The sequence below is a fragment of the Tubulanus polymorphus genome, chromosome 6 (assembly GCF_964204645.1).
Source record: "Tubulanus polymorphus chromosome 6, tnTubPoly1.2, whole genome shotgun sequence".
Lineage (NCBI taxonomy): Eukaryota > Metazoa > Nemertea > Palaeonemertea > Tubulaniformes > Tubulanidae > Tubulanus > Tubulanus polymorphus.
This window is the reverse complement of record NC_134030.1, coordinates 21,585,747-21,602,080: the sequence shown is the minus strand read 5'-3', so window position 1 is coordinate 21,602,080 and position 16,334 is coordinate 21,585,747. Positions and strand designations below refer to the sequence as shown.

At 39.3% G+C, this 16,334-nt stretch overlaps 1 protein-coding gene across 1 annotated transcript; it reads left to right on the top strand.

Moving 5' to 3' along the window:
- Positions 1-11,298: 11,298 nt before the first annotated feature.
- Positions 11,299-14,760, top strand: LOC141907849 (uncharacterized). The gene is made up of 3 exons (XM_074797592.1): positions 11,299-11,368; positions 13,744-13,934; positions 14,332-14,760. The coding sequence occupies exons 1-3, from the start codon at positions 11,299-11,301 to the stop codon at positions 14,758-14,760; spliced, it is 690 nt and encodes a 229-aa protein (XP_074653693.1).
- Positions 14,761-16,334: the final 1,574 nt, after the last annotated feature.

Below are 16,334 nucleotides of genomic sequence, written 5' to 3'. Positions count from 1 at the left end.
ACAACTGTGGAACTGGATTCAGAGTCAATTTAAACCCACACAACTGTGGAACTAGATCTATAAGTCATCAAATCCATAAAACAGTGGAACTGGATTTTCAGAGTTAGTTTATAAACCTACAAGACTATTCTTCCAGCTACAAGCATCAAACAGATGACAGATCAATATCTATCAAAAACAAATTGCGACGCAATTAATTTTTCTAGGTGACACCCCCAGTGAGTGAGACAACTATGTGATGACGTAGTCTATAATCATTTTTCCAATTTATTTCTGAAGTGTTTGAGTCCCAGATCTGTCATATTGTGATAAATAGCTTTGTAATCCTTACTTCGTGTCGAAACCGTTCAGATGCGGGACTTCGTAGAAATAAATCAGCGATATTTCAAAACAAAGCGTCAATACTTTTGCGAGTTTTCCTATGTGTTGATGGGGCTCATAAATCTTACTGAAGTGCTCGCTGCTGCTGCGGCAGGTGACGTTAGGAGACCTTGACATTACTGACACAGTGCCAGAGTTGTGAACGCTGATCTAGTCAAGCTGTAGTTTTATAAAATGTCACTAAAGGACCAAAATGAGAATTTGTTATATTGGTTGAAATGGGCTTGAACTGTTCTTAAGTTGTTAGATTGGTTATAGAACCAAAATGAGCTTAGACTGGTCTTAATTTGTTATATTGGTTAGAAAATAGGCTTAGACTGGTCCCTTTAGTTTTTAGATTGGTCTTAAGTTCGTTCTTAGAACTATACAACTAATCGATGTTCTTAAGACTGGTCTTAAAAGTCATGTCTGTGATTAACCCGATCCACGAGTCTGAATTCAGATCGGCGTCGATTCAAGTAATTTCTGAGGTCATTAGCTACGAAACGTATCACGTGACAAGTACAGAAATGATGGTGGTTTCCGGTCGGTTTGTCATGACCTCGAGAGACCTGTCATGTAGAAAATTACCAGTTCGATTTGGATATTTGATTTCCGAGTTCTTTGTGTCGTCACATAGTTATAGATCGGAAACGGGGTATTTTTCCGCTAATGAAGGTGGCGCTGTTGTGTGCGGTGAATCGGTGATTTCTTTTACGGATGGGTTTATTGTGTACTGAAAAAAATCGATACACCAATCGCCTGATAATTTTCATACTTCGAATAGTTAGCACTAAAGCGATATGTAGCGACCGATCATACCAATCGATATCGATTTTTGACGCCGAAAAAGCCGTTACAATAATGTTTATACATTGATAACTCAGCCTTATTCAAGGTAGTCGATGATGTGCACTCAATTTTTGCGTTTATTTGGTAATTGAATATATTTCAAAACTCTTATTCTATATTTGATTGTTTTAGATGATTATTTTTGAGGGCATGTACACAACGTCATCAATATATCGTGCTACCCGTTGCCGGTAAATTCAATTCAATTCAATTCAATTATCGGTATATTCAAATCAAACTTAACTTAAATTGATCCTCGACGTTTCACCATTTATTGTCGATAATATTAAGCAAAATATATGTGTTATTTTGCGAGGCGTCCAATAAACTTTCAATTTAGTTTTACAGCTCATATTTGTTTATCTTTTAGAATCCATCACAAGGCTCCAAATTAATGGATTTTTTAAAAATATGTCCAGTTCTTCAATGGAATATATACACATGTGCAGCGACTGTGGCAATAGAGGATACCGCTTGTGCACCAGGTGTCCATGTCGTGTAATCAGTATTTCAAACACCAACTTCAAAACTCGCTGAATTTACCAAAATAGGCCTGGATGTTTACAGATCCCTCCAATTATATATAGTATGAATATTGCAAATAGTACGTTGTAAATGACGTAAGCCATGTTTTAAGATGCTTTTATCATCTATTTTTTGACCGTATACCCGCAAGAAAGAATATTCGACTTGAAAAACGGCGAATACACTGAGCAAAAGATTCTCATAATAACTGAAACAACTATATATGCTTGTTTGTACTTTCCGGGTATTCCAAAATCCACTAAAACCGCCACTACGGGGAGACGATTTGGCCCGGGCCACATTTGGCACCGATCAGGCTCGAGCCAAATTTGGCCCGTGCTTAATATATTTAGAGAGCGCGTTCCGGCGCAAACCACTCACTCAATACTAAACAAAGCTAAGTGAGTCACTTCCGGTACCAGTTGCAATTCGCACGCAAGGATTTATTTGATCGTGCAAATTTTGGTCGGGCTTGGGCCGACTTCTTTGTTCGGGCCAAAGATGCCCGTGTGCTTGATCGCGGCTTAAAATGGCGTATATATCCGAAAAATCAACTTTCAGAAATATAATTTCCAGATCTTTTCAATTCGTTAAAATGCTCGGTATTTCTGTCATTATTTCAACTTCATGTTCGGTTAAAATGAACAGCTAGATATATTTGTCTCTTAACAACCAATCGTTCTTAAACTTGAAAACCGGGCTAAAAGTGTCTCAAGTGGCCATCATTCCTTACCACAGGGTCCGGGCTCATATCGAAGTTGTAAGTAGTGTAAAAACGTGTTCCTCGCGCAAGGCAAAAAGACAACCGTATATAGTAGCTGATTACCACAAGTAACGTACAAAAAAAACCCCGAGGGCCCCGAACACGGTCTAGTTGGCCGCAACAGTTCAGGACCCAGTTCCACAGTTCTGAGTTAAGAATTAACCCAGAGTTAACTAATTGAAAAAGAACTAATTCTAACTCAACTCTAACTCACAACTGTGGAACCGGGTCCAGTATCTCAACCATCAGTACGCCCGATGAAGGCTTATATAGTCTTTAGCCGAAACGCCTTGCGCAAATATTTACTCCTTTATACTCTTTGTACTGAATAACAAATATATACTACTCTTCTATTCAAGTTTCTCGTTTTGGCTGTTTTTATTGTGGGATTTCTCGCGTTATTCCACAGATATTGTGTTTTCTTCTCGACTCTTCAGTCAAATTTCAACTTTACATTCGGCTGATATGGACCGCCGCTTGACTCAAATTACCATCTGCTGTTAATGTTTGTAGCCAACGCTTTGCGAATTATCCAAAAAAAAAATACAGGAACTATTCCCGCTTCAAAATTCAAAGTCTCGACTGCCACAGTAAGTCTCTACGTTCGTATTTGTGGCAAATCCCACGATGTATCGCATCTGCGCATGCGCGCGTATATCCCGAAAATGCGTCAATTCGAAAATCAACTCGAGCAACAAAAATCGTCGGTCTTTTTCTGTGGCAAAAACCGTCCGCAAAATCAGCGCAAACACCGATGATAGTTTGATCATAGTTTGATCGATTTTGCGAAATATATATATATATATATATATATATATATATATATATATATATATATATATATATATATATATATATATATATATATATATATATATATATATATATATCATACCCGCATTAGTGAAAACGACTAAAAAGCTTTTAAACGTAGCGGGGGGCTGAATCAGAGGAGGCCAAGAGATCGAAATAAATTCGATACACTTCTAAAAGGAATAGACCGTTAAATTGCTGAGTCTCTGAATATCGCGTAAAATGTGGCGATGATCGAAATTCTCGAATTTTCGATCTATCTTTAACGAATTCTAGTTTCGCCTTCTGTTATTTATTTCAGTATCGCAAACGCAGACGATTATTTTTAATCGATACTTATCGAAAAATATCCGCGATTTTATATATCTACGTGTTGTTGTACCGGCTCTATAGAGCTCGGCAATTGGGGTCGATTTAGGTGAATTGGATGGAAAGATAGACGTGGGTTTAAAGAGGTGACGGTAACGGCCTTTTTTAATCGCTTGGAGCACGGATTCTTTTTAAGGAAATGAAAAATTTTTTTTTCTAGTTTTGGAATTGAAGGATGCACAAAAAAATGGAAAAATGAAAATAAGTATTATAACTTATGTATTTACCACATAATCTAAGATGTACATGATAAGAAAATATCGCTTTCGAGAAGTTGTGATGAAGGAATAAAAATGAATTGAATTGATGATTTTTGCGGAATTCCGGAAGGCGAATCCGTGCCCTGAGCGATTAGATAAAGGTCTAAAGCAAGCAGCCCGGTCACGATGTCCTCGCATCGTCACGCATCAATCCGGTCTAGACAAATAATCACATATTCCATTCCGCCTAATACCGTGCTTGCCTTTCCTGTTGCTTGTGGCATTTGACTTGATTTGGAGATATTTACAGAACTCATCATCCATATCCCACCGTTTGTTCAACAGATGCTCGGATTTATCCGATCTTTGAAGAACAGAATATTCACATCGATACAAACTGTGACCAAACAGTGACGACTTTTCACAAACACCAATAGTTTCACATTTCAAACGTGGCTCTGGAAACAGATGCCTCTGAAGAACTGATGAAATAAGATTTATTTGGCTTTCGACGATATATATTTTATCTTCACAATTAATCTTCATTGTATTGATATTCAGGACCCAGTTCCACAGTTGTGAGTTAGAGTTAACTCTGAGTTAAAATTAGTTCATTTTGAATGAGTTAACTCTGAGTTCAATCTTAACTCACAACTGTGGAACTGGACCCAGTTATTTAGTTCCATGGTATGCTTTTAAATGTAAATTTCATCTGTTCAATGATTCAGTATGAAAGCAATTGAAACGATCTTTCTACAATCTCCTGCCGATGTCGACTGTCTGTCACGCTGTCGACCGTCTGTCGTGCTGTCGACTCTGTCATACTGTCGACTGTCTGTCACGCTATCGACCGTCTGTCACGCTGTCGACTGTCTGTCACGCTGTCGACCGTCTGTCGTGCTGTCGACTCTGTCATACTGTCGACTGTCTGTCACGCTATCGACCATCTGTCACGCTGTCGACTGTCTGTCACGCTGTCGACCGTCTGTCACGCTGTCTACTGTCTGTCACGCTGTCGACCGTCTGTCGTGCTGTCGACTCTGTGATACTGTCGACTGTCTGTCACTCTATCGACCGTCTGTCACGCTGTCGACTGTCTGTCACGCTGTCGACCGTCTGTCGTGCTGTCGACTCTCTCATACTGTCGACTGTCTGTCACGCTATCGACCGTCTGTCACGCTGTCGACTGTCTGTCACGCTGTCGACCGTCTGTCACGCTGTCGACTGTCTGTCACGCTGTCGACCGTCTGTCGTGCTGTCGACTCTGTCATACTGTCGACTGTCTGTCACGCTATCGACCGTCTGTCACGCTGTCGACTGTCTGTCACGCTGTCGACCGTCTGTCACGCTGTCTACTGTCTGTCACGCTGTCGACCGTCTGTCACGCTGTCTACTGTCTGTCACGCTGTCGACCGTCTGTCGTGCTGTCGACTCTGTCATACTGTCGACTGTCTATCACGCTGTCGACTGTCTGTCACGCTGTCGACCGTCTGTCACGCTGTCTACTGTCTGTCATACTGTCGACTGTCTGCTTGCTTACAATTAATAGATGCTCAACAGATGATGAATATTGTCAAATTAATTAAAATGGCTGATTCAATACCATTATGTCTGCCTTTAGATCAACCTTTGACGTCTCATTAAATCGCACGGTCTGTATTGATTTACAGACGGACGCTTTCAAAGTAAAACGTTACTTCCTCCGTGAATTCCCATATGACATCATTAAATGGTGACCTAATTCCCTCTATGCGGTAATTTAATCAAATTGCTAGGTTCGCTTTGATCAATACACATTTTCTAGAAAAAGATTGATGCCTACATAAATTCCCCTACGGCAGGGTTAACTTGTCGTCAGATTTTATAAAAGATACTTCCACAAGGCCGTACAAATACGAAATAATCAATATCATTCGCCTGCCGGGTTTATGAATAATTGAAACAAAAAGAAATTATAAATGGTTGATTAATACGTGATTCATTTACTTTTTACTAAAAATGTACGAGCGAACAGAACAAAAACATCCAAGCGAATATAACGAATAAAGTGCTAGCAAATAGGACAAAGATGTCCACGCTAACAGTACAGACATTTGGCCATGCAAATAGGACAAACTATATTCATGATTGAATGAGACAATATCCGTGTAATGATGATTAACGAGAGTGAAATCCGACAATAAATTCCGCCAAACATGAAAAGTTCGATATAAGAAGGATTATATTTCGAGCAACGCTTCGGCTGAATACTATCAGCCTATGATGATGGCTAGTAGTAGTAAACGTTGCTCAAAATATAATCATCTTAATATTTTTTGATCAGTAACGAGACGAGTAGTATTGTATAGGTTAACTGTTTATTTGACGCACGGGATTTCGCTTCTAATGAATAGAAGCTTCATCAGGTGAATCACTGACTCATTCACCTGTCAAATAAATAGTTAACCTAAATACAGTACTACTCGTCTCGTTACTTATTTTAAACCTGGTTAACACGGCTACTCTACGAGTATTTTTTTGAGAACTTTTTATTTTTGGCTGAATTCATCGTCGGATTTCTCTCGTCGCGTCCATGGTTGAATGTAACGGTTTTTCTAATAAAGCGTTCACTGGGAACAATGTTCTTATACGATCGTCACTCAACTAACTGTAGCATACACTACTAATAACCGAGGAAGGAACAGAATCTCTAATGCCCCGATTTTCCTGTCACAGCCGCGGCCATTATGGTCATCTTTGATTACCGTATAACGCGCGACTGGTCATTTTATCCTTGTAGCTGTGACGTAAAAGCGACTATCCCCGTGATCGCTGACCACTCAACTGGTCGTAAAGTCACAGATGACATAAAATTGTACGGTCGATTTTTCCTTTTTGCGCGGAATTCCTGGAACCAGTTCCGGTGGGCACGGATTTAAGTTTAACTATTTTGCATTATTTTCTATACGTTTTTTCCAACTTTTCTCCTCCAGTTTGGGCCTAGTAGCACATTGAAAAAAGCGGCTGAAAGTAAAATCATTATGTTTACCGTACTAAATGTCTATAATGAATTTGTTTTTTTTTCCATCAAAATCAAAAGCGCTTTTAGTCATGCGTTTGTTTTAATGAATATACATTTGAAAATTGCGTTGTGAAATGAATAGCCGGTGATTATAGAGGAGCATCACTCTGTCTAGTCTCGAGTAGAGCTGTGTATATACCTTCAAGCGGAGCCGCTGAAATCGATGCAATAAATTGAGAATAATAAATATAACTCGCTTCGGGGACCGGTTTCAAATTACAGCTAGACAGTTTTTACGCGTAAGTTTAACAAGAGGCGCGATGTGCGTTTTGAAATGTATTCGGTTCATGTGTCGAACAAGTAACAAGTAACTTGTTCCTTGTTCCTTATTGGGAGATGAATTCTCAATAAGTAACGGAATCAGAAACAAGTAATGAACTTCACTGGGGTTCGATGATGATGTTTACATCATTGCCGCCTAATATTAGCAATTTGCCGTGACGTCATTCAGGGTAACCCAGGGCCGAGATAAAAATCGCAGTTTACCCCTAACCCATGTTATATTCATGTACGCAATGCCTATATTTCGACCGAATATTCAAATATTCAAATTCTTTTGATATTTACCCCGTGGTGATAAGTGGGAGTGGGCCGGCGCTTACTGGTCCGCCTACACCCTAATTACAATAGAAAACCGCACACTCTGTCTAGAGGCTATCATCGTGGGACATGCTATAACAGGGAGTCACCCCACCCCCCCCCCCCCTAATTACTTACCTTCATCGTAGTGCTCCACGTGTGAGATATCGTGCACATTTTGCGGTAAAACGACACCCGATAAAAACATGTCAGTCACAGCCAAACAACAGATAAAAACATTAGTTACAGATTTCCTCATTGCGCGTGTTGTCATTGCAGCAGCGACCACGAGCACATTGCTCAAAAACGCCAGCAACAGCCAAACACTGATTAAACTTATATACACAACTTCACGCGTCGATAACGTCATCTTGATTCGTCTAAATCATAAACGATTTAGAAATTCTTCGTTCCGTCCATTCGTATTTTTGATTTGATTTTATTTGACGTGATCCAGTAAAATTAGACTCGCTCACCGGGAATCGAACCCAAGTCTCGCGCGTAAACATCGAGCGAGCCAGTAGAACGAGGTGTACTCGTAGAAATTGGTTATACGGCTTGATGTATTATTTGTGTACGGATATATCCTTGGACGCGCGTGTGGAACGAACGTGCATCAGCTGGGATAATGAGATCGGCGACCGACATTTCAAGTCACGTTATCATCGCCAGACGATTAACTGATCCGTAAATTTACAATATGTGTAATTGATCGACTGGAAAAATAGCTCAGAGTCTGCGGTTGCTCAAGAGTTGCTTAAAGTTTGCACCAACAGAAAAATACCGTAACCAAAATAAAGTCATGATGAGAATATTCGTAGAGTAGCCGTGTTAACCAGGTTTAAGATAAGTAACGAGACGAGTAGTGCTGTATAGGTTAACTATTTATTTGACGCACGAGCTTTCGTTTCTAATGAATAGAAGCTTCATCAGGTGAATCACTGACTCATTCACCTGTCAAATAAATAGTTAACCTATACAGCACTACTCGTCTCGTTACTTAAAATAAAGTCAATACTTTCCGACATCAAGGTGCCTTTCGAAATTGATTCTTTTTTTCAACAAATGATTCTTTATTTCAAATTGTCTAATGCACGACGTTATATATTTCTGGACCCTATTTTTGTATATTTGAAAACTGGATTTAATTGCGTACGACCGAACGACCGTATCGAGATCGAATTTGTGAAATTCCGATTTCATTAGCTTCGGAATAAATGGTAGTAGTAACCTCAACAGCAGCAGCAGCAGCAGCAGCAGCAGCAGCAGCAGCAGCAGCAGCAGCAGCAGCAGCAGCAGCAGCAGCAGCAGCAGCAGCAGCAGCAGCAGCAGCAGCAGCAGCAGCAGCGACGCAGGCGGATTGCGATGCCCTACGAAGAAAATTCGGCGAAATTCTGACGGTGCTAAACATATTCTGTCGGCTCGATTTGCGTCGTCGCGTTGAACATCTTGAACATAGTGATCTTACAGTCGTTTCGTTCGTCGATCGTTTCGGTTTACCTTTTACAGTAACCAGCGGCAGCCGACATTTTTCATCCGATCAGTTCGTTTATCTATTTCACCGTCAGATTTTTTGGCGTATTTCTTCACGTGAGGCGAAAAACTTAAGTTATGTTTTCAAAAGATAGTGAAATTTTTTGCAACAGTAAGGACCTAAGGGGGCCGCCACAAAGTGGCCCCTAGAAACTGGAAACTTCTTTATTCGATAGTTATGATCTTGTACTAGGGTAAAATCGCTGAAAAAGCTAATATTCAGACGCGATGGCAGTATCACAGTCAGTATAGACCGGACCCAGCACTTTAGCTGTTTAAAAAGCCATGCAATCATCAGTTATGGCTATGATTATGATCGTTTTGATGTCGTGATTATTGCGAAGTTCGAAATGGGAATTAGACACGAAACCGATGAGCCACATTGAGGAGATTACACTCATTAAACATTAATACGTACAATATCAAACATAGAATCGAAAGCATCACTGTAATCTATATCCTTGATGTACCCCTGTTACCTGAGACATTTAATTGAAAATAAACTACAAACACTGGACATTGGACATTTCATCAGCACACTTTCACAAACTGATCGTCCACACTTCACATGTGTTCAGTGCTTCACCTGAGACATTTCTATTTGAAAATGAACTACAAACACCAGATATTAGACATTTTATCAGAACACTTTCAAAAACTGATCGTCCACACACTTCACATGTGTTCAGTGCTTCACCTGAGACATTTCTATTTGAAAATGAACTACAAACACCAGATATTAGACATTTTATCAGCACACTTTCACAAACTGATCGTCCACACACTTCACATGTGTTCAGTGCTTCACCTGAGACATTTCTATTTGAAAATGAACTACGAACATCAGATATTAGTCATTTCATTTTCACAATTTTTGAAAACTCACTTCACGTCACGTGCTCACGACTGTCTCTCCCTCAGGCTGGTACGATCAGGTCGCAGATGACGCCACTATCAATAACAACTCAAATCATTACGGATTATTTTGAAATTAGCTTCACACAATTCAAACATATTTCGAATTGAAAAAAAAAACAAGCGAAAAAAAAATCGTTGTGATATTTCAATTTACTAATGGCGTTCTAATTATCCCGATTATAGTGCGATGTAACGGATCGTGATTGTTGCGTCACACGCCGTCGCCGCCGCCGCCATGAACACGTGACGCCGACGTTTTTATTCGACCCAGAGGACCTGGCGTCTGCTGATCTGCGGTCATAAGCGTTAATAGCGTCTAGCGGCAGGAGGGTGCGTTGTCGATAAAAAATAGACCGAGTCATTTAGAATTCTATAAAAGCCTCATTGTTATTATCATGAGTTTGAAATTCACTAGCACGCGCCGCAGTACTATTCGTCGGCCTTGCAATTCACACGCGGGACCTCTACGGAATATAGTGATGTTCTTTCGGATACAGATTCTGAATGAAAAAGTAACCCACAGTCGTCGGTATGAAGAAATACTAAGAGAATAAAAGTGATGTTAAGACTTGATACTTTGTGCCGGGACAACAAGTTTGGAAGGGGGACCTGCGATGAGCCTGCAAATTTGGAACAGTGACCTTTTGAGTCTTTATTCAGCTATGGGCCATTTTCAAAATCTAAATGAGTAGTGACTCAATGCTATTAGCCTTTGTCAGTAACTAAATCGAAAAAAAGAAGATGGCCCGCAGAATTGAGTCTAAACGTCACTACTCTCTTAGTTTTTGAAAATGTCTCAAAGAATTGAGTCTAAACGTCACTATTCTCTTAGTTTTTGAAGTTGAGTCTAAACGGGTACTTTCTTAGTTTCTTTTCATAACCGTTGGTTCCATAAAATTGTAGCCAGTCACACATGAAACCCGGCAGTTGTACTGACTTGAATGAGTTTGACTAATTCCACACTGGACAGGAAGTGAACCGAACTGGAGTATTTACGCTATAGATTTTCTACAGTTCTCTGAAACGAGGATTTATTTCAAGGGCAAATGTGGTTTTTCTTCGATTGTATTCTAAGATTCCGAGGATGTGTTGCGAAGTAAAATGACAATGCTGTTCGCAAAAAAAGCTGAATGAAGCGATCGCCCAAATGGTTGCACTCTGATTTTGAAACGAAACGGGACACACATTTTATGGCAAGATATATACAAATTTTATGCTATCATTGGTAGACTTTGAGAAACTCTCGTTCAGATAGAACACGATCTCCGCAAAGGAAAGAACTATTCGTCGTAAAATCGATATTGGAAGCAGACGCGTCTGAAACCATGGCAGCCGTCGTCAAGCAATTCGACGAAAAGACGCCGGAACGACATGCGGAAACATCCGACAACAAAGGTGACAAATTGCGTAATTTTGAAATTGATATCTTTCAGATAAAACATTTTGATATTTGAAATAAGATTTTTGAAATTTCGCATATTATTCGCATATTTATTCGACAAACTCTTGGTCTTAATACAAAAGACAATTCGAGTGACCTAACACGAATGTAAAGCGCTCTGAGCAGCCTGGCTGGATTTAGCGCTATATAAGACACATATTATTATTATTATTATTAATTCATTATACGCGTTTATATCATGTCGAAATATTCCCATAATCTCACCAACAAAAATAGACGGTTTACGAAGTTCGGTTCGATCTTCAGTTTGCGCAATAATAATTTGTATTTGAAAAGGTCGGTGTTCGTATAAAATCTCCTGTCCAGGTGCAATTCCTTGTTTGCATTTAAATATGTTCACTGAAAAGATAGTCAAATTTATCCCTTATCCCATTATTAGACAATTGACATCTTTCAGCCCGCTCTAAACTAGTCCATCGACCAGTTTCTATTGGGAACTTGCGATTGAAAGTACGGAATTTAGTAAGATTAATGATAAGGCTATTTGTTAGATAAGATATTTTTCCCGATGTTTTGAATAACGCAGTTAGAACCCTCTTAAAGAGAATCGCTTACGGAACTAGACCACGATTGCTTTGATCTGATGTATATTTATTTTCGGTCTGAAATCGATCTTTTTTTAAGGATATTTCTGTTTAATCCTTTGAATACAAATTCTCAATTTGGTATCAAAACGACCAGTGAAACTGGGCAGTCTAAAAACGGCATTCATAGAAACCGGGTGTTTGGATGTTACTTTGAACCACTGTGGTAGTGAATAAAACAAGTCCCATATCATTATCGAGTCCGACGAAATACAGTATTTCTTTTAATGTTCTGGAACCACTGAATATTTGTATTATCCGATTTCCTTCCTCGAAATGATTTCATTATCGTAGACGAAATGTGCGACTACTTAAGCCCAACGCAGACGGCAAAACATTTGTTTCGCCGAAACAGAAAACACGTTTTTCAGAAAACGGTTTTTGCTCCTGAAAAACGTTTTTCAGTTCGGCGTTTTTTGTTTCGCCTCCCCCGCACACGGCATGACAAAAAACATCGAAAACGTTTTTTTTCACGAGGAAAAAAACGTTTTTTCGGTGCCGTGTGCGTTGGGTTTTCACTGAAAGGGGATGAGTTTCATGTTTAAGGCCTCCACTTCGTTGCCTCCCATAAAAGAATACTGACTGTCCCAATTTGAAGGAATAAGGCAAATTGGATGGCAACTTGATTAACGAAGAGATGTCGTCGGACTAAATGTACTGAATTCCGAATTCATGCAGCCTGAACTGATGATATGGCTAAAATTATTTCATCATGTGAAGATCTCGGGTTTCTATTCATGTGGAGGTAGCATACAGCAAGCTTTTCACGAAGAAAATTCCAATTCAGGAGCCTCTGAAAATAATTCTAATATCAGGAAGACTTATCGTCTTGGGTTGGTGAACTCCATCCATCTTCTGGCATTTTAGCCCCTGGGCTTAGTTGCACAGTGACTTATGTCCAAAGGTTGTGTTAAATCTTAAGACTGGTCTTAGGACTTTACTAGGTTGGCTATAGAACTAAGTTGGTCTTTGACTGGTCTCAAGTCAAAGCCGTGACTATGCAACCAGCCCCTGGATATTCAGTCATGACCATTTGGTCGTCTGACAATTTTACCCCTCTTTGAAAGCAACGACTCGAGACCTTTTGTTTTCTTTCTGTGGCTATGATTTTACGTATTTGACATTTTGGTTCTGATTTCGTTCGAGCAATTGTCAACGTCATATCATGAAATATCGTCGAGCAAATTTCACCTGAAATCGATCAGTGTATAATTGATTGCCTTTAGACGGTGAACCTGGATATGAATGATTGTTACAACCGTCGAAAAGTCACGTTTCGTCATCATTCTCGTTTCCCGGCGCTAATTAGCTCGAAGATAATCAGATAATTTGAACCTTTCGGGAAAACACGGTTTCCGGACTCCCTCGGGGATCGTTCGGCGCTGAATATTTGATTCGAAATAACGGTCGTAGAACACGTGATCAATTATTCATTACGTAATAATCGTCTGCCTTTGCGCGCAATGACGCAATAAATTTTTTGAAAAGCAGTAATTTAGTAATTTGTGAAATGTTTTCCAAGGCACGTGTCTGAATGGAGACCCTGCGCGTCGGCTTTCCCTCTAGATGGCGTACACGGCAAAAGACTCGTTCAAATTTTAACACCTCAAAGGCGTGATGTTGTTAATCAGAGCTGAGTGAGCGGGTGAAAGGGCCATTTTCGTAGTTTTTTTCGATTTGAGTTTTTGTCAAATCTGAAAATGGGATATCATATTATTTTATAGAACCGTTGATTAGTATAATGAGCAGCACAACGACGCCCCCTATTGACGGTCCGAGTAGACGATACAGAACGGCGTTCACACGTGATCAGTTGAATCGTTTAGAGAAAGAATTCAGTCGCGAGAATTACATATCTCGACCGAGACGACACGAGTTAGCAGCTGATATGAACCTGCCCGAGTCGACTATAAAGGTATGATAAACCTTTTCTTTTAGGGATGATATCGAACTGGATTTATTTTGGGATTCGAACCCGGTGTAACTCCAACTATCTAAGATTCGAACCCGACGGCATTACACAATTCCTGGATATGACTTCGTACATTTCAATGAATTCGAACCTGGTAGCATACAGTTATCTAGGGATTCTAATCCGATGACATAAAACTTGATTCTTTATGGGATTCGAATCTGAAAGCATGAGATTGGAATCTACTTAGAGAGCTAACCAGTTGTGATTGAACTTCGTGCATTTAGGGATTCGAACCTGATGAGCCAAATAGTTCATGAGTTTTGATGTTTTTTACATCGGAAAAAATTGAGAATGATGACATTGAATTTTTCTAATGAGTTGTTTAATTTTTTTTAAGGTCTGGTTTCAAAATCGAAGAATGAAAGACAAACGACAGCGATTGGCTCTGACGTGGCCGTGCGACTCGCTGATTGGTCCGCCGAATATCTACTCGAACTATTTCGAATCAAGGGCGCCAACCCACGGGCTGTTCGAATATTACGCCAGTTTAGGCCTTCGACGAGTGGCGTTGGCCAACAACAACGACTTGCGTCAACAATTCCTTTTAGCCAATCAACGACCAGTCTTACCGGCGAACTACATCGACACGCGTAGATTACTACTCGATTCACAGACGGCCAGCGCGGCGAGGGATTTGCATAATCTATGCATGATGGCTGCCATGAACAGATCACCGAGTGTGCTGCCTCCTGGCGACGTAGAACGGAAACAATCGTCTGCTGCAATTGGCGGCATTTTTAAGCCGTACGAATTCACAGGAAGGTGACGTCATAAAATATAGACGGCATTAAAATTACACTACTCTGCAATCCAATTTTTAACTTAAAGTCAGCTTAGAATCATGAAATACGTACTAATTACGTCGCCCATAATTATTCCTCCAATGAATGACACGGGCAACTGAACTAGATAATATAAGATAAGATATTTATTTCACTCCAACCATAAGGATGGTACGTGGAGGCAAGATTGAATACAAAATATGAAATATAAAGATTTACAAAACATGAACGGAATTATATACATATATACATACAGACAAAACAAAATAGGAATTAACAAAATTTAAAATCTAATTTTCAGTAAAACTATTTACAGACAAAGCAAGTACAGAGATTGAATTATATACAGCAAGATATATCACACGTATATACATAATTCACTGGAGGGATTTGTATAAACTTAAACCTAACTGGATAAATTTAGCTATTTGTGGGGTAGGATTCCTTAATGTTTCTAAGTTCCTGGACATACTTAAATGGATGGAATTATCACGCAGATCGCTTAGCAAAGTGCAGTCATAAATGAAGTGAAGCTCTATGGCGTCACGTGCAACGCCTCTAGTGACGGTCGAACACATTAAATGATTTACTCAAGACAAATAAAATCAAATAGAAAAAAACACAATTCAAAAAATTCAAAATTCAAAGTTTGTAAATACCACGATAATCATATGTTGTCCCTTAACTAAACCTATATCGATTATAGCATTCATTATCATCGGTTAAGATACGGTATTTATTAATTCTCGAGATATGTAAATCATAAAATTGATAGATTTGTGGCGGTGGTTTTTAACAAATTGATAATTCAAATTGTATATGAAATAGTAACCAGGGATGGATCCAGAAATGTGAGCGCAGTGTTTTCCAAGCATGATTAATTTTCTATATATGTATTTAAATGGAAAATGCATCGATAAAAAATGCGCATTGATTAAAGTAATTTCTGGCAGAAGCACTGACCATATGTGAAGTGTGGACGATCAGTTTTTGAAAGTGTGCTGATAAAATGTCTAATGTCTGGTGTTTGTAGTTCATTTTCAATTAGAAATGTCTCAGGTGAAGCACTGAACACATGTGAAGTGTGGACGATCAGTTTTTGAAAGTGTGCTGATAAAATGTCTAATGTCTGGTGTTTGTAGTTCATTTTCAATTAAAAATGTCTCAGGTGAAGCACTGGACACATGTGAAGTGTGGATGATCAGTTTTTGAAAGTGTGCTGATAAAATGTCTAATGTCTGGTGTTTGTAGTTCATTTTCAATTAAAAATGTCTCAGGTGAAGCACTGGACACATGTGAAGTGTGGACGATCAGTTTTTGAAAGTGTGCTGATAAAATGTCTAATGTCTGGTGTTTGTAGTTCATTTTCAATTAAAAATGTCTCAGGTGAAGCACTGAACACATGTGAAGTGTGGACGATCAGTTTTTGAAAGTGTGCTGATAAAATGTCTAATGTCTGGTGTTTGTAGTTCATTTTCAATTCATTCAAATATACACAATTTTCCACATTTTATCAGGCAATAACATTGGTGAGGAGGTCGCTTGGAGATTCTTTTCT

Coding starts and splice junctions, on each gene's coding strand:
- LOC141907849 (XM_074797592.1), top strand. CDS start 11,299: ATGGCAGCCGTCGTCAAGCAATTCGACGAAAAGACGCCGGAACGACAT. Junction 11,369..13,743: donor GGAAACATCCGACAACAAAG/GTGACAAATTGC, acceptor ATTATTTTATAG/AACCGTTGATTAGTATAATG. Junction 13,935..14,331: donor TGCCCGAGTCGACTATAAAG/GTATGATAAACC, acceptor ATTTTTTTTAAG/GTCTGGTTTCAAAATCGAAG.